Source organism: Haliaeetus leucocephalus, unplaced genomic scaffold (assembly GCF_000737465.1).
Source record: "Haliaeetus leucocephalus isolate CR32 unplaced genomic scaffold, Haliaeetus_leucocephalus-4.0 Scaffold506, whole genome shotgun sequence".
In the NCBI taxonomy this organism is placed as follows: Eukaryota; Metazoa; Chordata; class Aves; order Accipitriformes; family Accipitridae; genus Haliaeetus; species Haliaeetus leucocephalus.
In genome coordinates this window covers 7,682,961-7,707,379 of record NW_010972942.1, presented here as the reverse complement: position 1 = coordinate 7,707,379, position 24,419 = coordinate 7,682,961, and the positions used below count along the sequence as shown (strand labels likewise).

Genomic DNA, 24,419 nt, shown 5'->3' with positions numbered 1-24,419 from the left:
AGGAGATGTTTGGGAAAAGAAGTCTGTTAACTATGTGGGGTTTTTTAATAGGAACAGTGGCAGCTGTGGCAGGTCTCCACCCTGGCCAATGCATAATCAAAGTGAATGGAATTAATGTCAGCAAAGAGACTCATGCAAGTGTTATTGCTCATGTCACGGCGTGCAGGAAGTACAGACGGCCAATGCAGGTACGTCTCACTTGGTACCCTTGCAGATTTTCTTCTAAATTTTTTTGTGGTCAAAGTAAACAGCATAATGTGTATCTGTTGTGTTTGAGTGGGATGAGCGGAAAGAAGTGGTGAATAAAAGTGAAGGGAAGCCAGTTGAATTATAAAAGTTGAAGATTGCTCAATATATTGGTGATGTTCAAGGTCTATTTAATTCCTGCATTGAAATAAATCTAAGCTTATAGCTAATTTTATTTTTTGTATGATATTTTTAAAGTATTATTTCAAGTGTTTCTGCAGTTCTATGCAGAAAGCATTACGAGCTGTATTCTCATCATGATGGAGAGGGATTTACACAGCTCACTGCCTGCTCAGCAACAGGAGAATGCAATGCAAAAAGCTGATCTTCTTCCAGAATTCTGTAACACTTCAGCACACAAAGAGCAGGGTGCACATATTCCATCTATAAAAGTCTCTGTGTTCCCATTGCATTCCAATCTTGGGACTAAACATACATTCAAGGACTCAAAATTTCCCTTTTTTAATATAAGCATGCAATTTTTGTTATCTTTTTCACGTTAGTTTAGAAAATCTCAGGCTTCCAAGACACAAATTGAAGAAAGAAAACCAAACCCAGCTGGATTCTATAATGTAATTTTTCCAAGTCCCTGCAAATTTTTCATAAACTGTGCACCAATATCATTAATTAACTTCACAGACTCTTCCAGTGCATGTTAATTGAGAAAAAAATCCAATTAAAATCAGGAGTGAAATCCTCCTCCCACACCTAATGCATAGATATGAGATAAGAATTGTAAGTAAGAGTTAGTTAGAACTGTGTCATGCAAATACAGTCTTTATGAAAACGTTTGTCTGGATGATTATGTGTAAACTCTAATACAGAATTGAAGTTGCTAAGTATCATATCAAGATCAGGCTCACCTATTCTTTCAAGGAACATGCGCTGTAGTAAAGAGAGGGTGCTTTGTGCACTAGTAGCAAAACTGGCTAGAATAAAAGATAAATTCTTTATAGTATGTGTGTTCTCTCTGTGTATAACTGTAGAGTTCCTAAAGAGATTAGTGATATCCAAAGAGGATTGATTAATGTTGGGTGGCATGAATGCCTTGACATGCAAAATTAATGTGTTTTTTTTAATCCAGTTGTGTAATATGTTGGAGTACATAACTGTTTTTCTATACAGAGTATTTATTTCAATCTTAAAAAGTAGCTGTTAATAATTCAGCAAATCACAAATAACTAAAATCCCCCAGAATGACAAGAAAAACTTCATTTAGAATGTAGTGCTATCAAATGCTATGGGAGAACTGTCTAGACTGAAGTAAATGGCAGTATTCCCACTGGTGTCAAGACAGCTAAACTTTCATTTCCTATTCAGAAATTTGGGGTTTTAATTATTTGGAAGGTGACTATGGATTTCTCCTATTTTGTAAGTACAGTGTATTAGCCTATCATTTAATTAACATCAATATTGCAGTCTGTCCTGTGGTTGGCAATTGCATAATTGAAAGGGGATCTTTTTCTGTTTCCTGTATATTCCACTTCTCAGGGTGAGGAGTCTTCCTGCTTGCCTGGAGCATGAAGTTTCATTTCAGATTCTTGCAGTGTGAATAATTGTGTAACTTCTGTTGGACAATGTTTATATTCTTTGTGTCTTGTCTGGATAAAGAAAATTGAAAGTAGATTTTACTTCTTGGAAGTACAATTTCTTTGCAGTGATACTAATCATGATGTGACAGATTTATGCTCAGTTTGTGCCTCTGTAATGCTTTTGGAGAACATTGCTCCAAATCATATTGCATTATATCTTGTGTTAACTTTTGAAAGAGGGACTTCCAGTTTAAGTAGTTAGTCCTTCCATTAGGCCATATTAAGTTCGAATAATGAACGAACTCTTTGACATGATATAAATCTATTAGAGATTGGCATGGCAGTCTTAATGATGTCAAGCAAACCTGTAAGACTCCATAAATAAGCAGCATGCTTTCAGGTGTACCTCCAAAGAAGTGTGGGTTTTGGAAGTGTTTCTGTCGATCAGCTTGTGCACAGGTGTCTTCAAAAAATCAACAGAGAGCTCTGAAAGTTAAGCTTCCTTATTAAACTATTTGAGTACCATTGAGTGAAAAGTAAGGCATGGATGAATCTAGGAAACCTAGAGAGAAATAGTACCTTAATCATACAAAAATTTAGTTATCTATGATTAATGGGATAAAGATAGCAGCTGAATATTGTATGTTAGCAAAGCATAATCAGACGTGCTTGGCATTTGGAGTGAAAATTGTAACATTCAGCTTAAGGTTTTGTTGCCCTTGCTTACTTTGAGTTCTTCCACAAACTTCTTTTTGAAGTCTATGAATTCAGATTAGTTAGAATTGTGTCATTTATTCTGCTGTAGCTGTTGGAGAGGGAATGATTAACTGACTGTCAAGCTTTTTTGAAGTGTAACGGGAAGAGAAGAGTAGTCTGGAGATGCCATACTTGATAGGCCTTTCCACAAGGATGTGATGGGCATGTGGCTGTGTAAGTGAGGGGAGAGAACAAGATGTAAGGGATATACATGGCTTCTTCATAGGTTGTATGACCAAGCCACCATTCCTGTGCTCACGTGTCACTCAGTTACATAAGATGACAGACTTTTGGGGCCTGTGATTCTGTCCTTTTTGGGGGTTTTGCTAATCTGCAGTTAAAATAAAGAACATCTAGTAAAATAACTGTAGTAAAGGCAAATTTAAGTAATGAAGTCTGTAGTGTATATTCTTCTTGCCAGTGACACATGGGTGATAGATTAACTGGATGTACTATATCTTTGATTGGTATTCTATAATATTTGCCAGCAGATTTGTGGGGACACAGCAGATTTAGCAAGGCAAAAATCGGTTCTCTATTTTTTCACTATTTCTTGTCTCAAATATTTTTCAATCTGCAATTTGATTTGAAATGTCTTAAATTATTTTTGGCAGAGACATGAAACTGATGGTTGTCATGCTGTCACAGACTTCATACTGTCTCATGACAGTATACTCTGAAATTAAAAATAAGTTGACAAAATGCTTCAGATTATTTTAGACAATCCCAAAATTTTCTGTAACTTTCAAAATATTATTTTTAACTTGGAGCTCAGAAGGCAGTAAAGCTGATAATAATCCGGGAGTTAAAGCAACTATTTCATGTTTGAAAATAGTGAAATAAGTTGCTATCAATTGTACTTGCAAAGCTTTTCCTAGCTGTCTTTTTGTTGGTTTTTTTTAGCAAGATTCTATACAGTGGGTTTATAACAGCATTGAAAGTGCACAGGAGGATCTTCAGAAAACAAACACCAAGCCCTCTGGAGATGATGGAGGAGATGCCTTTGACTGCAAAGTGGAAGGTATGTGATATTTGTTTTGATTTTGTTGTTGCTCAGAACATTGGTGTAGTAGCAAGGAAAATATAGGCAGTGGTTTTGTTTTCAGAGAGGAAATTGCAAGCAGACAGTAAGATGCGTTTTACATAAGGATTTGCTTTTTTCTGTATTCTAAACATGTAAATTTAACATGCTGTTCTCGGAAAATTATTGTATTTCCCATTTTGAGAAAAAGCTTCTGTGAATATTTTAGGGAAAATCTGTTCAATTTTCATTCACAGGATAGATAATCCTAGGAATTACCTGATTTATTTTCACCACTAGTAATAATTTAAGGCTAAATTAGATGTGTTAGTCATTACTGCATGAGAAATAACAAATAAGCTATCCTTCAGATTATTTTCAGGCAATTAACATTTAGATAAAGCTGCATTCATATGCATCATGGTAATTAAAGAGACAGTTAACAAGTGAACTGTATTCATGTTCTCTGGGTAAATGCTGATATTGTGGTTTCATTTCTGGATGTTGACACTTTTCATGGTCATTTCCTTCTAGTCTATTTAGAAGTTCTCAGTTTTCCCTTTTTTCTTGCTTTTTTATGTCTCTGGATTATAAATGAAATTGAATTAGTGCCCTTCAGTAACTGTAAAGAGAGACTACTGATACTTGTCTGTTCATGCCTCTTTAGCAATCTAGTATTTTAGCATCCATAAACCTACTGGTGTTCTGATTTTTAAATCATTCAGCAGGTAGCTGGGTTTTTTGATGAACATTTTTAAATAGAATAAACAAAGCATACCTGTTTCTAGAACATTTGCCTCCTTTTAGTTTAACGGCCTACCCTCCTCAACTGAGTTGTGTTATCTTCTTTAATCTAGAGGTAATTGACAAATTTAACACTATGGCAATAATTGATGGAAAGAAAGATCATGTGAGTCTGACGGTTGACAATGTTCATCTGGAGTATGGAGTGGTTTATGAGTATGACAGCACAGCTGGAATAAAGTGCCATGTGTTAGAAAAAATGATTGAACCAAAGGGATTTTTCAGCTTGACTGCAAAGGTATGGAGCAATTTTTTTATTCTTACTATGCTTAATACCAATGGAGCAATGTCTTTTGCTTATTCTTAGGGTAATATGTATTTAATTTAGTATCTTATAATTGGTCAACTTTATCCCTCTGACATTTTGGAGAATGATTGTGTACTCAGGAAGCAAACTAAGTTATGGTGTGCTTATAAATTGAGCCTCTAAACTGAAAAAATGAAAGAACTTTAAAGTCTTCCATTCCTCCTGCCCCTCTCACTTTTTTCTTAATTATCAAATAAAACTTGAAAGAAAGTCAAAGACTCACTGAAATGTCAAAACTTAGTGAAGGTAGGTTTTAGTTTCCAGAAGTAACTTAATCTCATCAGAATTGCATGTGCAAGTTTAAGAATTTGTTTCAGTAAATGGAGTAGCACAACATCTGTCTTTTCTGTGTCTGAAAGTAAAATAAAGCTGTGCATATACAGGCTCACACATTGGTTAAATCAGAGAGGAAGAAAAAAACCAAGTGCAACTTTAGAGTTTACTTTGGAGTTTTTATTTTGTGAATATTTCCAAATGGTAAAAACTGTGATTGCTATGAATGGGTTGTGGATTTTTTTATATGTATCTGGTATTGTCTGGGTCAGATTGACAAATAATGTAGTAATACAGCTCTTTTACTAAGTTTGTGTTTATATTTTCACACACATAGGCATGCTAACAAAGTACACTTCATAGAAGTATGAAAGCCCAAAATTTTGGGGAGTGTATTGATACCTGCAAATTTCTTTTTCTGTTGATCTTTACATCAGAAACGTAAGCTGAAGCACTGATCTTTTACTGAAAAGACTGAGACATGGGCAGGCATTTCTTTTCCCCAACTTCACTTTGGAGCAAGTCAGGTTGACAGACAGCGGAGTAACTTCTTGCACCAACATCACAAGATTTGCTAGAGCTGGTCTAGTGAATGCTTCAAGCCATTGGCCTGAAGGATGTTAATTCTTGCTGTAATTACAATTTCATATAAAATGTTTAAGGTATTATTTCGTAACTGCTTAAGAAATAATTTTTCATTGTTGTATATGGAATAGTTAAGTAAAGAAGTACTTCCAGCACACTGATTCTGGTCTTAAATAATGAGTGTCATCACCTTTGGTATTTAGGCTGGCTATTTAAATATTTAGAAATTATTAAAAAACAATAATGAGTTGTAATGTGACTATGTAAGAATAATATGAAGTTTATCTCAAGTGATTGTGGTCTAAATGACTACAAAAGGTCCACTGGTAGAAAAATTAGGTCCCTTAACTCAAAGGCAATAATAAAAATTGTAGTGACACTTCATCAAATATAACTGTCTGCAAATGGTTTTAAATGCTCCAAACATAAACTTCTCTGTGTGTTCAGTGGGGTCTGTGCTTCTTTCCATATGCTTCTTTCTCTTTGTTGTGTATTTATTGTTGCTTTGCATTTTTAAACATCTCTGTTCTGCATCACATCTAGTAGGGGCGTGAAGTAATCCTGGACTGCTTCCCTATATTGTGCAAATCTTTGTGTTAATTATTATGATGAGAAAGTATCCAAAGTTGTGCTGCAAAAGTTAATGGTTTAGAATGCACTTATTTTAATGTACAGCTGCAAAAAACGCCACTTGAATTATTTAAATTTGTATTATTAATTAAATCTGAGAAAAAGGAAGCTTAGGAGTGTGACCGAAGTGACTGTGGTGTTTTAATATGGTAATTAAACACTGTATGTAGCAGAAGAGGTAAAAACTTTCCTTAATTTGTCATGCTGGGGACCTGAGAAAAAAATTCTCTCAGGATCTTTTCATTTATAATCTGTGACTTCTTAAAAACTTAAGATTTTGCATTCCGAAATTTTTGTAGGTTGTCACTTTTTTCTAAACTCCTTGGTCAAGGTTATAAATCGTATATTGCATCCGTGATGGTGGATAGTATAGTAATGAACTGTAGCAGAAGTGAATTACAGATATAAGTCCCTTGATGGATTAATAATGTATGTGTTGTTTGTCCAGGCTTCTTTGAATGTCTCTAAAATGCGAGCATTTTATTATTCAGGTGCCTTAATCTGGATTTTGGGTGCCTTTGTTAGAAAGTTATTTTGGGTGTGTTTTTCAAACACATCTTCAGGGTTGGACCCAACCAGCAATAGGCATCTCCCAAGTTCCATAACACAGTGAATTTTAATGCCTGAAAAGTAACTCTTAACTCCAAAAAAGGGCTATATACTACCCTCATCTCTTCAACATACCTTTTTTCAGTTTTCTATCACCATCATTTGCTGGTGCTATTTCCATCATAGCAAGACTTCAGTCTTTGCTGGGCTGTATAGCTTATTCTGTTCCCTATTTCCTGTTTATATATGCAGAATATACAAGAGGATAGCACTCAGTTTCTTGTATGCTTTTTCAACGTGTTAGTATTGCTTTACTGCCACACCAAAGTTTTGCTACAAGTAATGAATTAATTAATCAGCTTCGCATAATATGTGCTGTTCAAGTAAATACAGCAGGTAATGTATTTCAGAGGAGCTATAGTGGTTACATTAGTTGGGAATTAGTAGTAAATCCATTATCAGCCAATGTCATCAGAAGCCAGGTAAAAGTACTTATTATGTGTATAACTTATGCAGGGGATAGCTTTAAAGAAACCTCTGCTTCCCAGGTTTCAATAATTGTTGTTATGCAGCATTGCCTGTAATGTTAAAAGGCAACTGATTATCAAGCTTTTCAGCTTTAATTATAAGGGATGATAAGTAAGGGGTTAAGCAAGGGGTTATCTTAGTCATCTTATTTCATAATGTACTGCTCTTGTTTTTATTATCTTAGATTCTTGAAGCACTGGCAAAAAGTGACGAACATTTTGTGCAGAATTGCAACAGCCTCAATTCCTTAAATGAAGTGATCCCCACCGAGCTTCAAAGTAAATTCAGTGTCATTTGCAGTGAGAAAATTGAGCATATCTACCGAAGAATCTCTAGTTATAAAAAGGTATGACCAGCATGTCCTAACCTTGGTGATATTTGTGTTTTTAAGGGAGTAACAGGGGAGTGTGGTACAGTTTGAATAACTCTTCAAAATGTCTATTGCAATGACAAAAATATGGCTGAGAGTTTATAGCTATTTTGAGGCGTGAATGCCTAAACTGAGTAATTGCATAAATTGTTTTCAAAACATGCTCTTTATTATCCCTTTTTTAGACACTGGGTAGGTCGTATCCTTTCTTGTTTGCTGTGTTCAGTTGTAGATACAATCAACTGCATATTTCCCATAAAAGGCCCAGCATTCTTGTAAATGCCTTAAACCAATACTCTAGTGAATTTGCAGATGTTAACCAAAAATGAAGCAGTAACAGCAGAATTGTTTTTTTCCTTCTAATGCATCTTAATCTTAAATACAAAATTGTTACGCTTTTATTCATCTTTTATGCCCTTCAAATTGGTATGACTTTTCCTAGCATGACTATTAATAGTAATAGCTCTCTAAATTGTTAGATTAGCTTGGGTTAATAAAACATTATAGCACAGAAAAAAGGAGAAGGTGCTGACTTTCATACACTTGAGATCTAAATTAATGAGATGTGAATGAATAAATAACCTGGAGTATGACCTCTAGTTGCTGTCAGTGTATTTCTCTATAGTCGTTTAGCTAAGTAGGGCATAAATGAATCAACCATTTGCCAATTTGTTAATGCAAACTTATTTTCTCATCCTGGCTTCTGGTTTCTCTCCCATACAACCTAATTTTTGGGAGTGGAACTAGTTTGAAGTAGGCCCAAAACGGCTACATAGAACTCGCTCTGCCCTGTCTTATCTCAGTTGGGGATCCGAGTTGTGACGTTTACAAGCTGGTCTGTTCTGAGAGTTAATGTGCAAAAAAATTGAAAATTAAAAAAAAAAAGAAAAGGAAAAAGAGGTTCAATGTAGAAGCTACACAGTTCTAAAAGTTTCATGGAAAAGAACAGATAATGTTTTCTTGTTTTTCGAAGGAAAAGGAGGGAAAACTGTAAGGAAAACCTGTAGCTTCAGTAGAATGAAGGCCAAAACCCAGCTTTCCAAAAACTTTTCAGGCTGCTCTGACAAGAAATGGAGTAAACCGAGGAGCTGAGTCATAGGAGACGTCAACAGGATTCTGATACTGCATTACCAAACATCCAGTCGCTCTGTTGTTTGCCTGAATTATAAACCTCTGTGTTTTCAAATTGATTAAAAATAAATACGTCTTTTTAAAAAAAAAACAAATTAATTAGTTTTAACATTAATAATAGTATATTTAGAGTTTGAGTAACATGTAGCCAAAATATTTGAGCATGATGTACACTCTTTTTACAGGAAGCCAAGACAATAAATGAATTTTATTGTGTTGTGCTGGATATGAAACAAACAGCCTCAGGGAAATTTTCATAGTGCTTATACTGTCTAGAAGCAGATATTGCTGTTACAAACTTCACTTTGAAGCTCATCTGCTCAAAAATCAGTAGTTTCACAGTTACAGCTTTTAATGACAATTAGTAACGCAATGAATTTCAGGAATAGATATGTCATTTTCTTGGCAAGGTAAAGGTAACCATAGTTACAGGAGACTTTGGAGTGCCTGAGGCCGGCTTGGCTCCTGGTTTCACTGTGAAAGTTTGAATTCTATAAATAGAAACCCTGTAGATTTCTGCAGTTCCTACTATTATTATTATCAGAACATTTTGCTCATAATAGAACTCGAGTCAGTGCCATGAGTCCCAGATGTTTCTCAAAACATATATGAAAAGAATTTTGGGTCTGACTTATGACCTGATTAAATCGTAGCCAGGCATTTGGTCTCTCTGGAGCAGGATGTGTGGGAGATTGAGATGTGAAATATGTACTGCTTGCAGGAACATGTTCATCACTGAATGTCCTTAGTGCCCTTCTTAACTGTTTGTACATTCTTCAGCCTTCGAACAATTCCATAATTGGATTTCATGTAACCTTCCAGATCTTTTTCTGATATAAAGATTTGAATGTAATTAATCAGTCAGATGTTCATCAGGATGAAGTAATATGACACCAAAATAAACAGAAATTTAAATCCCAGCACAATAACCTGTTATTACTCAGAAGGGACATACCTTTATTCAACTGAAGTGTTAGTCAAAACTTGACTGTTTGAATTTGTACTGACATTTATTGGGGAAGGAACTTTGCAAGTTAACTTTGAAAATATTCTTATGCGTGAGCTGTGCTGCATAGCTGAGGTAGGTCTGTGTAATATTTTGACTGGAGAGATACTGTGATTAAAATACCAGGGAGTTGGAACTGATTACGTCTTTTCCAGAAAAAAATCTCCCCTAACAACAAACTGTACTGGAAACCACACATTTTGACAAAAATCCTACTTATGACTGACAAGTTTCTTCTCCAGTGGGAGAGCTTGATCTCATGACCTTTATGATACTGAAGTAGGTGTATTTTCTAAGTGTCCAATTTTAGTACAGTTAGGTCTTAGCCATTTTGGGTTGATGTAGTCTCATCTTAAAAAACAAATAACACTAAGCCTGTTGAAGAGTGTGCACAAAATTCAGGTGTTATAATGAAGGAGATCTGGCTAAGCACTGTATTCGAATTAGACCATAAAAGAGAGAGGAAAAAAAATATTCATCATTGCTGAGCTGATATATGGGGAGAGAAGAGGTTGTGGACTAGCAAAGTCTGTAAGATACGTTGTTTGCAATTTTTATGCTCTAATGTTTATCAGCATCACAGAATCAGTCAAAATCACAAAATGGTTCAAGTTGGAAGGGACCTTTGGAGGTCTTGTCCAACCCCCTGCTCAAGAAGGGCCACCTAGATGGTTGCCCAGGGCTGTGTCCAGATGGCTTTTGAGTATCTCCAAGGAGGGAGACTCCGCAACCTCTCTGGGCAACCTGTGCAAGTGCTTAGTCACCCTCACAGTGAAAAAATGTTTCCTGATATTCAGGGGGAACCTCCTGTGTTTCAGTTTGTGCCATTGCCTCTTGTCCTGTCACTGGGCGCGACTGAAAAGAGCCTGGCTCTGCCCTCTTTGCACCCTCCCTTCAGGTATTTATATATATTGATGAGATCTGCCTGAGCCTTCTCTTCTGCAGGCTGAACAGTCCCAGCTGTCTCAGCCTTTCCTCATAGGAGAGATGCTCCAGTCCCGTCATCATCTTTGTGGCCCTTCACTGGACTCTCTCCAGTATGCCCATGTCTCTCTCGTTCTGGGGAGCCCAGAACTGGAACCAGCACTCCAGGTGTGACCTCACCAGTTCTGAGCAGAGGGACAGGATCACCTCTCTCCAACTTCTGGGAAGGCCTCTCCTAATGCAGCCCAGGAGCCCATTATGGAGGACTTCATCCTTCCTGAATATGAAATTCATAATTCATAGCTTCCAATTCTGTTGTTGTTATAGCTTCAGGCAAAAATTTCAGAAATTTTTGGAAGACGTTGACTTGTAACATCTATGTCAGCAGGTGTTTATATATGTCATGTGCAGTACAGCACTGGATCATAAAGCATTTCCAAACTTTCTCCCCAGGAAGACACTTAGTATTTTATTATGTTGCAAGGAAAATAATTTCTATCTCCTTGTTACAAGGCTATTTACATTTGTAAATATCATTTACTTGAAAACTCAACCCCTCAAAAATATAAAATGAAAAATATTTTTCTTTCCCTTGTAGAGAAAGATGGAAGTCATGAAGTCAAGGCATCTGAAGTCAAGGATGCCTGAAATATTTTAAACTTTTGCTTTCTAGTCAGGTACATAAGTTTTATCAGCCAATTGGTGACATATCAAAAGTGGTTAATCAAAATTTTGTTTTCTTTCTCACTTCTAGTTTTCAAGAGTATTAAAAAACAGAGCTTGGCCTACCTTCAAACAAGCTAAGTCAAAAATTTCACCACTTCACAGCAGTGATTTCTGTCCAACCAATTGCCATATAAATGTGATGGAAGTGTCTTACCCTAAAACCTCAACTTCCCTTGGTAGTGCCTTTGGTGTACAGTTAGACAGCAGAAAACATTCTTCCCATGAAAAGGAACATAAAACCGCTGATCAAGGTAAGTTAGTTTGACTTGAAAGAACTACTTCCAGTGCTTCTGATATAGAGTCTTAAAAGGTAACTGGTTTAAGTTTATATCCCAAATATTAAAATTAAGGACACGCTTTTATGAAACCCCCCTATTTTTGATACTTAGGTTTATTTTGAAGCATAATAAAGGCCAGTCATAATTTCACAATAATTTTTCCTTTAATAGCTTGACTTTGATGTGCAAAATAGAATGTAAAATTAAGGAATTACATGAAGTTTTAAGCAGGAAAATATTTCAGTCTCTGCTAGGTATTTTACTAAATTCAAAATATATCTTGAAAAAAATATAATGATGTAACCTCTTTGGATTATTCCCAGGTAAACTGAATCCCATGATTTATGTCCAACATACCATTACTACTATGGCTGCCCCTTCAGGACAGTCTCTTGGCCAGCAAGAGGGCCATGGTCTGAGGTACCTCTTAAAAGAAGAAGATTTAGAAACACAAGATGTCTATCAAAAATTGCTGTTCAAATTACAAGCTGCACTGAAAGAGGTGGAAACATGTGTCTGTCAAATAGATGAGTAAGTAAATGTTACCATCTGGACTTGCCTTTAATTTTTCCATTGAAGATACCGATAAATCTGGGTATTCTTTTTGTGTAGTGTAGGATCAATGTTGACTTCAGATAGAATTGAAATAAGGCAAAGAATTTAGGTAATATTACATTTTGTTCTTTTTCCAAGCGTCCCTGATTTTTTCTCACTTTAGTTTGTAGCTTTCCTCTAGAATGTGGAAATGCTAATTATTTTGAGGTGAGAGAAATATGAGGCTCAGATGTCATCTAAGATTTCACTAGGAATAGAAACAAAGGGCAGGGGTATAAAAGTAGCTTTTATTGAACTCTTCAGGTATTGCTGAATAGTCCTGGAGATTAATTTGTAGGAAGATTATTAATGTGTTAGACATTTTTCAAAAACAAATTGGCCTTAATGAAGAACTATGGATTTAGGGAGAGCCACTCTTGAGTGATTAGGACACTTGGCTTGAATGTGGGAGACCCAGAGTCTCATCACAGTTTGTCCTAATTCAGGACAAGGATTTAAAACTTGCTTTTTCATTTGGGAGGTAAGCAGGTTGACTGCTAGGCTATTTGTTGTCTTGGCATGAGGATGAAGGAGGATGATAGGTCTTTCAGTTTTGAAGGATCCCATATGTAATGCAAATGTCAGAAATTATTCATTTTGAAAATATAAATAACATAATTTTTAGCATTAAAAAGCCAATCTTTCATGATCTCCAGTTTGGAAAAGTGGTGTATCATTGCTTCTCCTATTATTTTGAAGACTGGACAACGATTTGTCCTTTCATAGTTATTTCAGAGTGGGATTTTTTTGGTACTGTTCTAATAGTAATGTAATAGTTACACAGTAATAAGTAATTGTAATGTATTACATGCTGCAGTAGGAATGAAAGTAAAAGTGGCCTCAAATTTTTTGAAGAAAATGTTGTTTTCTGTGCCTTTATGTAGTTCTGCTAATTATCATGCTGAAGATGAAGTCAGTTAATTAAATTTAAGATAATTTCAGTGTTTAGGTGCACTTTAAAATGACTGTCTGTAAAGCCTGTGTTGTCACTCTTCCTCAAGGAAGTCGGAAAATTATACATGGAAGTTCAGTCAATATTTCAGGAAGTTCCAGTTACCAGTCTGCCACGCCTTTCCTTTCCACTCTCTTGAGCCTGTGATGCAAAAGCAGAGGAACTTCTGAACCTTTCTTTCATACTCACATATATATAAATACACACATATATATATTGTGTGTACAGGTATATACATACATTCATTTTGAGAGTCATACAGCTGTGACAGTAAACACAAGGTTTCACTTTTTTTTCTGTCATAAATGTCCAGTACGCTGACCTTGTAGCAGATCTTGTATAAGGTGCAAAGATTTATTAGCAAATTTTACCTTTTGCTATTTGTAAGACTGAGACTTTTCATGCTTTATTCCTCACGGACTTTGAGTGGACTGCCAGTGTGTAATTACTGTGGAGGAAAGCGGTTCTGTACAGGAAACAGGATAGCCAAGGGACCTACATAAAGTGCTGAAGAGGGTGTGAGCAGTTCAGCAGTATGTGGTGTATCATATTAGAACACAGTTACAGCTACTAATTAACTCTTGAGAGAAAAGTTAGGGCTATTAAGAAACAAAAGGTAGAGTAATAGGATAATCAAACAGTTGTGCTTTAATTAGAAATATTCATACTCCAGCAGCTGGGAGGAAATGCTTGAACATACCAATCCTTGAACTTTATAAAGACTGTAGAAAAACTGTTTTCTGTTACGACATAGCAACAATAAAATTGATGTCTTTATTTACTGAATTGCTTATTATTATAAGGAATACTCATTATCATAATTTTCTCAGGACAGAAAATGTGAACCTGGTATCAGAATTCTAAATTTATATGATATTGAATGATAGAAAAATTGGGCTACTAAATGACTCTTTGGTACCCTTTATAATAGCACTGTTGAAAAAGTGTTGCTCTTTCATGTTACTAGATGTCTCTGCTCTGTGTTGAGGTTAGTAATGGTCTCTCTCTCAACTCCCCAAATCTTGGGGCAGTGTTATCTGCCCAACCTCTCCTACCTGTTAGTGAATGAAAGTGAACTGAAAAACAAGTGTTTCACCTGAAGAGCAGGTCTGTGAGAGCTTGTGGATTATGGGAAGGGAATGTCTAAGAGAAGGTTCTGTACTCCTAGCATTACCTTCATAATAACTTTTATCATGGCTCATTAATGAGCTTGGGTTGCATAAGAAATACAGTACTGATGGAGAGAGAGAGACACACACACACACAAAAGACATATATACCCTTTCCACAGTCTCTCAAAGTTCCACTGACTTCTCGTTCAAATACTTTAATAGCACCCCAGTACTTCTTTAGTACCATTGCCAGATACTCACCATTGATGCTAGGTATTATACAGAAGTAAGTCCTTCTTCAAGTTGTTTTCTGTATGATGACTCTGCTGTGTTCTTGGTTCAGATGCACTCAGTGTGCTCTCATGATCCCAGCTGGTTTTGGAAAGATGCCTGTTGGGAGTATACAAGAGGCTTGAATATTTTCCGAGCCTCCATGGAGTGAGGAAAAGGCGAAGCAGCTCACAGGTTGCATAGTTTTTTTGTTATTGCCTGCGGCTATCCATTTTTTAGTGCTTTGACTGACCATAGCAGGTTTTGTTTGTTTCCGACATACTTTTAGGATTGTGTTGATTTGGGTTGCGTATAGGATTAATTCCACATGTGAGGATTTTTTTGGTTGAGATTTAAATTTCTCTGTTTCATGGAGATTTTCTTCATAGTTACAGAGACTTTCTAGCTGTTAGTTACTACTCATTCATATATTTCTCCTAGGAGAGACAGACATCTAAGATAGTTTTGTTTGGGGCAGACCCATCTCCAAAGAAAGTATAATGTGCATGTACTGTGTTTAAGAAGAAAAAAAAATACTTAAAAAAAAAAAAATCTACTTAAGCATGATTATTGGGGTTTTTTTTGTGTACAGGTTTGGGTTTCTGTGTTTTAGACTCCCTGATTTGGGTTTCTAAGAGCACTTCAGTGACCTCAGGAACTACCAGCTCCAGAATTCTGTTATCCAAAGTTCCAGCTTTCGTTCATGGTAGTTCAGCAAAAAAAATTTCCTTAGAAAAAGAGCCTGCCTGCTGAGAGAAAGTGGAAAGCTCCCGTAGGAAAAGCTCTAGCTACCTTAATCAGTCTTTTACTGAGATCTTGGCAGCAGTGACTAAACAGTCACATAAAAGAAGAGGATATAGTAGTCTGTCTGTGTCTTGACAAATAATTACTCAGGGGAAGATATTTTCAGGAGCTGAAATTGCAGTTCATTATGCTTTTTTCTTATTCTTGATTATTTTCTTGCAACAAGAAGTTATCAGAACGGATCTGCCCAAAGCCCATTTTTGTTTTCCTAGAAGTGGGTGATAATGGGAACACAAGAAAAAACGAAAGTGTAGATTAATCCCTGTCCTTATCTCATCTCATCTTCCAGCAGGCAGTGCTACAAGGTCTTCTTGGAATGGACCTTTTGTTTTAAGAGCACTGTTAGAATGATCTGCTATGAATTGGTCTAATCCCTTTTTGAACCCCTTTTATATTTTTTTCTTCAGAAAATAAGTTTTATGAGTACGAAGAACTGATTTTCTAAGGTCTGCATTTTCATAACACATTTATTTTAGGACATATTCAAGAACATGTATGCTCCAGCAGGTGTATTGAAACTGAACATTGCTGTAAAATATGGGGCCCATCTTTCTTCCCGTCATGGAATCTTGCTAACAGGTGACTTAAGTGGTAGGGAATAACTGAGTTGTGATTTCACACTGATCTGAAATGTTAAGGCATCATGTAGCCCAAGAGATGTCTGCCAGGTGGATGGGTGGGCTTAAAGTCCTGTAAAATTATACATTTTGTATAGTATTTCTATATTTCAGTTGCAGTTCAGATCAGTACCTTTTCCTATATGTAGGACAAATATCTGTCTATCTCTTGTTAGCTCGTAGCCAGAAAAATTAATGCAGAATGATGAAAGGATTTGCTAAAAACCTTTACTTATCATCCTTGTTTCCCTAAAGTTAATGTCAAATCCTATGTTAACACCTACCAGGTCATGATTTCAAAGAGACTAAGCTTAATATACCACTTGAGGTATGTATTCATTGCTATACAGTCATTAGCATTATAAATGCTAGACAGCATTATAGGGATAATCTACCATATTGCATTTCCAAAGTATGTGGTTTCTTAATTTCTTTCTTGGAACTCTGTCCATTCCTGAGAGTCAGGAAATTATTTGTATGTACTCAAAAACGTTATAGTCGGAACATGGTGTTGAACACATTGTCTGTGTATGGTATGCAAAAAGTCACTGCTCTGAGTCCAGAAACTTCAACTTTCAAGAACAGCTTAGGATCAGGTTGTTCTCTGGTAGAATATCTTTGTCAAAAGAGTAGAGAAATTGATGGCTCAGTACTGGTGTAACTGTAGCTGAACAAATTTAGGTTTGTTAGGATTAAGAATGAATTACTTCAACTGGCAGAGCCCCACAAAATAAAGATGGAGCTCTAAACCACTTAAAGTCAGAATTCCCCCCTTGTGTAATGTAACAATGCTAATATATGTGGCGAGAAATAAGAATAAAAGAAGGAATTCTGAATGCTACCCTTTAATAACAATTAGGGCAGGAATTTTGTTCACAGAAGATACGCATCTCGCATAGTTTCCCTTCAGAAGTAAGAATTAAGTGTAACAAAAAGATCTAACATACTTTTGAATCCTGCCATGTATTTGGTAGAAAGTTTGCCAGTTGACCATTTTGACAGCTCCTACAAACCCTGCTACCGTGTCTAAGTACTTTACAGGAAAAAAAGCTTAATTCAGTGTCTTCTGATTTCAGGTAGTTAGAAGGTAGGTTTTGCAAGAAAAATGCTGCCTTTCAAATCCAAATTTTAGTTTGAAAACATCATTCTAATGGAACCTTTGGTAATGAGAATTAAAGGACAGTTGCCCATTATAGCTGTTCTGATCTTGAAAATAAATTGGAACATCTCTGTATGAGTTAATCACCCAAGAATATGAATCTTTTGCTTCCAGTATTTGTGCATGTTCTAAATGTAGCAGTCTGCACTGTTCTCTCTTCTTGACTGGATGTCACTTTTGTGCTCGTCACAGAAGCTTGTAGATTAATCATCAGTTTTACTAGTGATAGTGGCTTAGACACTTTGAATGTCAGGAAATACACAGATATGTTAAAAAAGATTCTTAAAATGCCTTAGTAAAATAGCCTGTGATGCAGGCTGGCATATCTGATGCAGTACTGATTGAGAAAATATATGCTTTTCACAGAGATATAATTTCTTTGGTTTGTTATTTGATTTGTGCTGAGAAGTACATGGTTCATATTTAAAAATAGTTATGTTAATACAAAATTTGACCCCAAGTGTTCAAGAATGTGCTGTATTTCTTTCCCACTGGAATCATTGCCTTCATACAAGTTTGAGTATTTAGTAATGCTGATGGGTTTCACTGTTACGCTTTTTAACAGCAGAATGTGTCACTTTCTTCCCTTGTTTCAAATAGATATGGACCCAATTAAGATGCTCCCTTCACATATTATAGAATAATAGTTGGAAGACGTTGACGAGAAATAATATATAGTTGTTAGCTCACTTTTAAAAAACACGAATTTATCTTTTTTTTTTTCTGTCTCACAGCCTTCTTTCCTCAATAACATATTCTCCCAAATCAGAACGTAAAACACCTGAGCCTTTAATACCAGCAGACAGTGATAATGAAAAGGGGGAAAGAAATGGGAAGAAAGTCTGTTTCAGCGTGACAGGTGATGAACAAGAAGATTCTGGTCATGATACCATCAGCAACAGGGATTCTTACAGGTGACTTTACTAATAATGTTTTTATTTGTCAACTGAATCAAACCTGTGGGTTCATAGACTGTCAAGTGGCTGTGAAGACTATCACAATATAATGATTCTGACATTTCTAACAAAGGAATAATGAGCATTAAGATGTGTTACAAGATGTGTAAAAGAAACTCTTTTATGAGTACAGATTAGTTATTAGATCTCTGTATCCCTAACCTTCACAGGATCTCACGCCAGAGCTGTAAAGCTTTACTTTAGACTACCTGTCTTATAAAAACCAGAAATAATTTCTGTTACGCTGTTACCCACAACAAACCAAATATCTGCCATAGAAAGCAAGATGCCAGAGGCACCACTCTTCTGATCTAAAGAAAAAAACCCACTGTTTCTCAACATATATTCCTCACCTTCTTCCATTCTAAATATTGTAGCATCATCTCATCTCTAGAATTCGTAATGCATCACATTTACTGTGAATGAAAATACAAAGAATTTTGAAGAGGAAGGAGTAATTATAGCAAGCATAGGTCTTATAAAGATTATCTTCTGTTGATTAGAGAGAAATGGTTAACTACATGATATAAAATCTAAATTAAAATTTTAGCTGCAAGTAAAATAAGGGTTCATTATTTGTTCATTATCATGGTTCATTATTATGCTCAGGAAGTAGAATCCCATTAGGGTCATCGTTTTTCTACAGAACCCTGTGTTGCTGAGATCTCTTTCATAAGCTAATATTTGATTACTGCAGCATGGTAGATAGGAACTCTTTGTCAGAATAGAAACAGAAATATATGTATAAATTTGGACAGAAATAAATGTAGAGATAATTTGCACAGATTAAGTCCGTCTTGTTCTAACCATGGTGAACACACAAGCAAAGTGCTGTTCCAGCTGAAGCATGTTTAGGGGTTTCTGCATGTCCATGATGTATCAAACTGACTGTGCAGGAGCTGCCCTATTGGCCTGTACTTGCTCCAGTTGGGAATTTCCTCAGTTGGCACAAGATTTGTACGTGGAGAAAGAAGGTGTGACTTAGTACATGATTGTCTCTTCATTTAAAATATTTTCTTTATTCTGATTCCAGTCATTTATAGTCCATTCCGGCTGTTTAGGAATGATAAAATCGAGGGTTCCATATGCAGAATAATCATAAAATCTCTGAATTTAGAACAATTATTGGAGCAAGATTGGAATTTTTTGTTTCTTTGCTTAAATAATTGCATTAAGCAATACTTAAAATCTCCAGATCCCATAATGCCACTGTGGCTATTATTAGAACTAGTAGACCAATTTCAGCTGTTAGAATGCTTTCATTTTGTGTTGTAGGGTTTCATTCTAAACCTCAAAATACAACACAAGAAAAACGTGGAGTGATACAGCTAATACATCTAATCTGTTTCTCATTTTCATGTGTTTTATTTTCTCATGCTTTATACAATCCAGTTTTAAATAACAGTCATCTCCCCTTTGGAGACTTTAATGTTAGTTAGAAAACATTTCTTAATATCCAGCCAGAAATTCTTAATACTCCTTGGGACTGTTCACCCTCTGTTAGGAACATGTTGTTACTGATGTCTTTTCATCTACTTAATAGATACAGTTGTAATTATATCATATTGCTTCATTTAAATTTTCCCCATTCACTTACCTGCTTGGTTACAGGTCCAAAACACATACCTTAGCCAGGAAATGTAAGTCAGCATGCCAAAACTAGTAGAAGATCACTTCTGTATTTACAAAAATAAAGAAAACAAGTAGGGAGCACATGGGTACATGTATAACTGCAACATTATATATAAAATATAGATATGTATTTCTTGGTGAATGGGTACACCCAATTCATAAAACCAAAACCAGATCATTATATATAAATACCCTTTAGGTACACTTCTACATTACCTTATATTCACTTGGGTTTTTAAGACTCCCTCTGCTGGATAATTACTTAATCATTGGCTGCATTGAAACTAAACGATCATCATGTAGCTAAAAAACTCTGAAGACTTTGAATTGAAATTTATCTTCATAGAATTTTTAGTACAAAAGGCTATGTTTTACTCTGTTTATGCTGCAGAAGTAGGTATGTTCTCCATCTATTTTCTGTACAGAACAATCTATTTTGAGAGAAAAGAGTAGGAAAAAAAAAAAACCCAAACATTTTAATCCCCAAATCTCCTTACTGGACCAATGTGGGTGACATTTTGTACGCATAGAAGTTTTCACTGAAGTCACAGATGTAAATGTCTATACATCTCTAACAAAATGATCAGCTGGAAGAGATGGGCTCGTAAACTATATTTTGGCTGGCAGGGAAAAATAGTTTGTAGTTTGAGTTTTGGTGCTATTCAAATGGATCAAATCTCTTCTAAACCCATTAAGGACTCTAGTTTGCAAGTCATACACCAGAGTGTTTCATCATTTGTATTAGCTATGGACTAGGAGTACAGAATTTATACGTGGAGTTACTAAAACATTTGAGGCCACAGTTTCAAAAACTGTCACTCGTGTAAGAAAAGTTGGTTGTTTTGCATTGAAAGTGTATATTATAATCATTCTGCAAGTACTTGTTCATATGCAAGGTGAAGGGAGACAATTGAATCATCTATTTTTGGAATCTGGTCCTCTTGAGTCCTACCACAATTGCAAATTAAATGATAGCCTAAGTATAGGGATCTTTATTGTTGATAAAGAATTGTACAGACCATCTCATCATTAAATTTAAAAGGGGAAAAGGGAAAGAATTTCCATAACTTTGATACAGAGCCTGTGTTAAAGGACATGACTTTATTTCTTTTTTTGTTTTGTGTTTATTTTTCAAGTGATTGCAACAGCAATAGGAACTCCATTGCCTCATTCACCAGCATTTGTAGCAGTCAGTGCAGTTCTTATTTTCACAGTGATGAAATGGATTCAGGTATGTTTAGAAAAGTCAGCTATGAATCTATCATCTGTTCCTTTTATTCAGTTTTATTCTTTTCATTTGTCTGGCAGTTTTGTTGTTTTTGTTTTTAAAATTGCATCCTCCTTGGTAATAGAAGTATATCATTTTGCTTCTGCCTAGCTAGTGCTGCACTTAAAGAGTCCTTCTGTGAAAGAGAGCCAACATTCCAGCATCTCTGTGAATAGACTGAATTAGTTAGAGCTCTTAGAGTCACTGCTTTTAACCACGTTCATGCCTTGACCTTGACAGTGTGTTATGTTGCACAGAGTAAGGAGCATTTTAGGTGAGTGTGGAATGCTCTCCCAGTCTGTGTCAGCACCCAGATAGCAGGATTCGGCTGTGTATGTTTGTAGGAAAAGAATGTGAGAGACCACATAGAAGCACATTCTTGTTTATGCCATGACAAATTGAATTTAAATAAATGCAGCTGCTAATAGGAATGAGATGGGATTTAACTGCCTGGAGTACAAGGTCATATACTCAGGGACTAAGAATAAAAATATTTGCTTTAAGCTGAGAGTTTATCATTTGGGAATGACTTAGGAAAAGAAAGAACTGGGCATATTAGTTTGAATATGAGCCACCAGTGAGACTTGGCCCTAGAGAGGGCAAATTTTATTGCTGGTTGTACCAGGAGAGGTATTTTCAGTTAGGACAGGAAAGTATTAATGACATTATGCAAGGTATCTGAGACACCTTATGAATAATGCAATTCTAGACAGCTACTTTCCAGAAATGATACATACTTACAGAGCTGGGCAGATACAGAGGAAGGGATGAAGGAGCAAGTCCAGAGGCGGGCCACTAAGACGATCAGAGGGCTGGAGCACCTCTCCTATGAAGACAGACTGAGAGAGTTGGGGTTGTTCAGCCTGGCGAAGAGAAGGCTCCGGGGAGACCTTATAGCAGCTTTCCAGTACCTAAAGGGGGTCTACAAGAAAGCTGGAGAGGGACTTTTTACAAGGGCATGTAGTGACTTGTACAAGGTATAATGTCTTTAAACTGAAAGAGGGTAGATTTAGATTGGATGTAAGGAAGAAGTTCTTCACTGTGAGGGTGGTGAGGCACTGGAACAGGTTGCCCAGAGAGGTTGTGGATAGCCCCTCCTTGGAAGTGTTCCAGGCCAGTTTGGATGGGGCTTTGAGCCACCTGGTCTAGTGGAAGGTGTCCCTGCCCATGGCAGGGGGGTTGGAACTAGATGATCTTTAAGGTCACTTCCAACACAAGCCATTCTATGATTCTATGATAAAGAACTGTTAATAAAAGAGGAGAGCAAGGGTCTGCATCTTCAACTTACGATGTAAATGAACTGATATGCACTTGTGCAGCATCAAGCTGAAGTACCAACTGAGATGCCTAAAAGAATATGTCTGTGCTAGCCAAGCATAGATAGTGTTTGAATTGGTAAATACTGCTGCTCAGTGTAACTCCCACTCTCCTGATGACTTAATTTTCTCCTAGTTCCAAAGCTAACCTGGTTAACTCCAAATCAAGACTCTTTCACACTGTGCTCCATCTGTTGCAATTAAAATCCTGTGAAGGGTTGTAACTACTGGCTGTAAGGACATCTAAAGGAGCAAAAAAAAAAAAAAAATCAAGGAGAGAAAAGTGCTATTTAAGGGTTTCAATGACATAAGAAAAATGAGTCTAGATTGACCATGAATAAATTTGGATTATAAATTATCAAGTGGCTACTTCTTATCTGTCACTGCAACAGCAAGGAGGAAAACCAGTTTTAAGCTCAATTTTTCACAGCTTTTGAAAGAGTTCAGGTTTCATCACCCGTTGTCTGAGAGAGCGAGTGACTGAGGGCAGTGACCTAGGAGAGTCCTTCTCCTTTGTACTCTCTTAGGAAATAATGTGGTATGTACTACTAAAGCCTCATATCAAATACAGGATTTGGATGCTCTGTTTTTGTTGAATTACTAAAATCTCAGAACCATTTAATTAGTAAGAACATTAAGAATGTGAATTGTCTGTAGAGTCCCTATAAAAATTTTATGGTGAATGCATTTCAGTGACTTTGTGGTCTGCTATATTAGGTTCATACTACTTAGCCATTTAGTCTGGTGTTTAGGATGTTCTTCAGCATAGAAGAATCCTGCGTTCTGGTCACATAATGGTTGAGATTTGAAGGGACCTCTTGAGATCATCCAGTCCAATCCTCTGCTCGAACAGGGTCATCTAGAGCAGGTTGTCCAGGGCCATGTCCAGTTGGGTTTTGAATATGGGCCTTTCTCTAAGAGCTATTTCTGTATTATGGAGTGATTACCAAATGCAAAATATGTAGGGAGAACAGTTACCATAACCCTGAAAACCTAAGCACGAGTCTGTGTGTAAAGCAGATTATCTAAGCTACAAAGATTTTTGGAAAATATGCTGAAACTTCTAAACATTTTGTCATTTTAAAATATTTTTCAGGTGATGAGCTTCCCATAAGTGTTCGAATCTCCCATGATAAACAGGACAAGCTCCATAGCTGTTTGGAGCATCTTTTTGGTCAAGTATGAGATTATTTTTCTTGGCTTTGATACTAATGTCCATGTTTGAGCTAAGATGTCTTTAGCAAATACTTCTTTTTCTTTTTACTTTTGCTTTCCACTGTTTACTGGGATGGTATGTATTTACTCATTCTCTTTCAGTTTTCTGTAAATAGTTCAAAACTGAATTAAACAGGTCCTTAGATTTAGTCTAACATTCCCTAGCTTGTTACTTTAGCTAGAGCCATTAGGTAAGAAAGAATCCAAAGCTGCCTTTCTGTAGTCCGTATTTCTTAAAGAAAGAATTAGTAATTGTTACTGTAAAAAACATCTTTCTCACAGAACCTTGATCCCAACAGGTCGATTCAATTGTCAATCTTCTGAAAGGACCAGCTGTGATGAGGGCCTTTGAGCAGACAAAATATTTTACACCAGGTCGGGGCCTCCAAGGTAACATTTATTTCTAGCTATGAGAATCAAAAGTCAGCTTGAGGGGTACATGGATATGGCTATCTACTCCTTGAGCTGGGTGTTAAAGAACTAATTTTGCTTAATCTTGGTGTATTCTGCAATAAGTGATTGTTGAAATTCTTGTTAAGTAGATCTTATTCTTAGTTGGCTTCTTACACTTCCATTGCACAACGTACAAAAGAATTTTAGGTTTCTTGGAAAGTTAGTGTTAAATTGTAGACTCTGAACTGACTATAGAATTGCTGAGGTTTTTGAAGCAAGAAACAGGTTTTGTATATTGCAGGTGTTTTTATTACATTTTTGTCTCAACTACTGAAGCCATTTCTGATCTATTTTAGTACTAATACCAGATTTTTATTATTTTTTTGTAGATATATAATTTGTGAAGTTGATTTATAAATAATTTTCAAATGTAAATATATAGTTAAAGTAATATTTATGCTAAATA

The 24,419-nt window shown here is 36.0% G+C and overlaps 1 protein-coding gene across 1 annotated transcript in view; it reads left to right on the top strand.

The window, feature by feature from the left end:
* PREX2 (phosphatidylinositol-3,4,5-trisphosphate-dependent Rac exchange factor 2) overlaps nt 1-24,419 on the top strand; it is a 186,547-nt gene that overhangs the window by 104,227 nt on the left and 57,901 nt on the right. The window contains exons 20-29 of the mRNA XM_010575899.1: nt 52-188; nt 3,438-3,555; nt 4,413-4,597; nt 7,416-7,577; nt 11,417-11,639; nt 11,990-12,197; nt 17,909-18,088; nt 20,899-20,993; nt 23,442-23,524; nt 23,860-23,950. Coding sequence (XP_010574201.1) covers nt 52-188; nt 3,438-3,555; nt 4,413-4,597; nt 7,416-7,577; nt 11,417-11,639; nt 11,990-12,197; nt 17,909-18,088; nt 20,899-20,993; nt 23,442-23,524; nt 23,860-23,950 — 1,482 coding nt within the window. The remainder of the gene's footprint in view (nt 1-51; nt 189-3,437; nt 3,556-4,412; nt 4,598-7,415; nt 7,578-11,416; nt 11,640-11,989; nt 12,198-17,908; nt 18,089-20,898; nt 20,994-23,441; nt 23,525-23,859; nt 23,951-24,419) is intronic.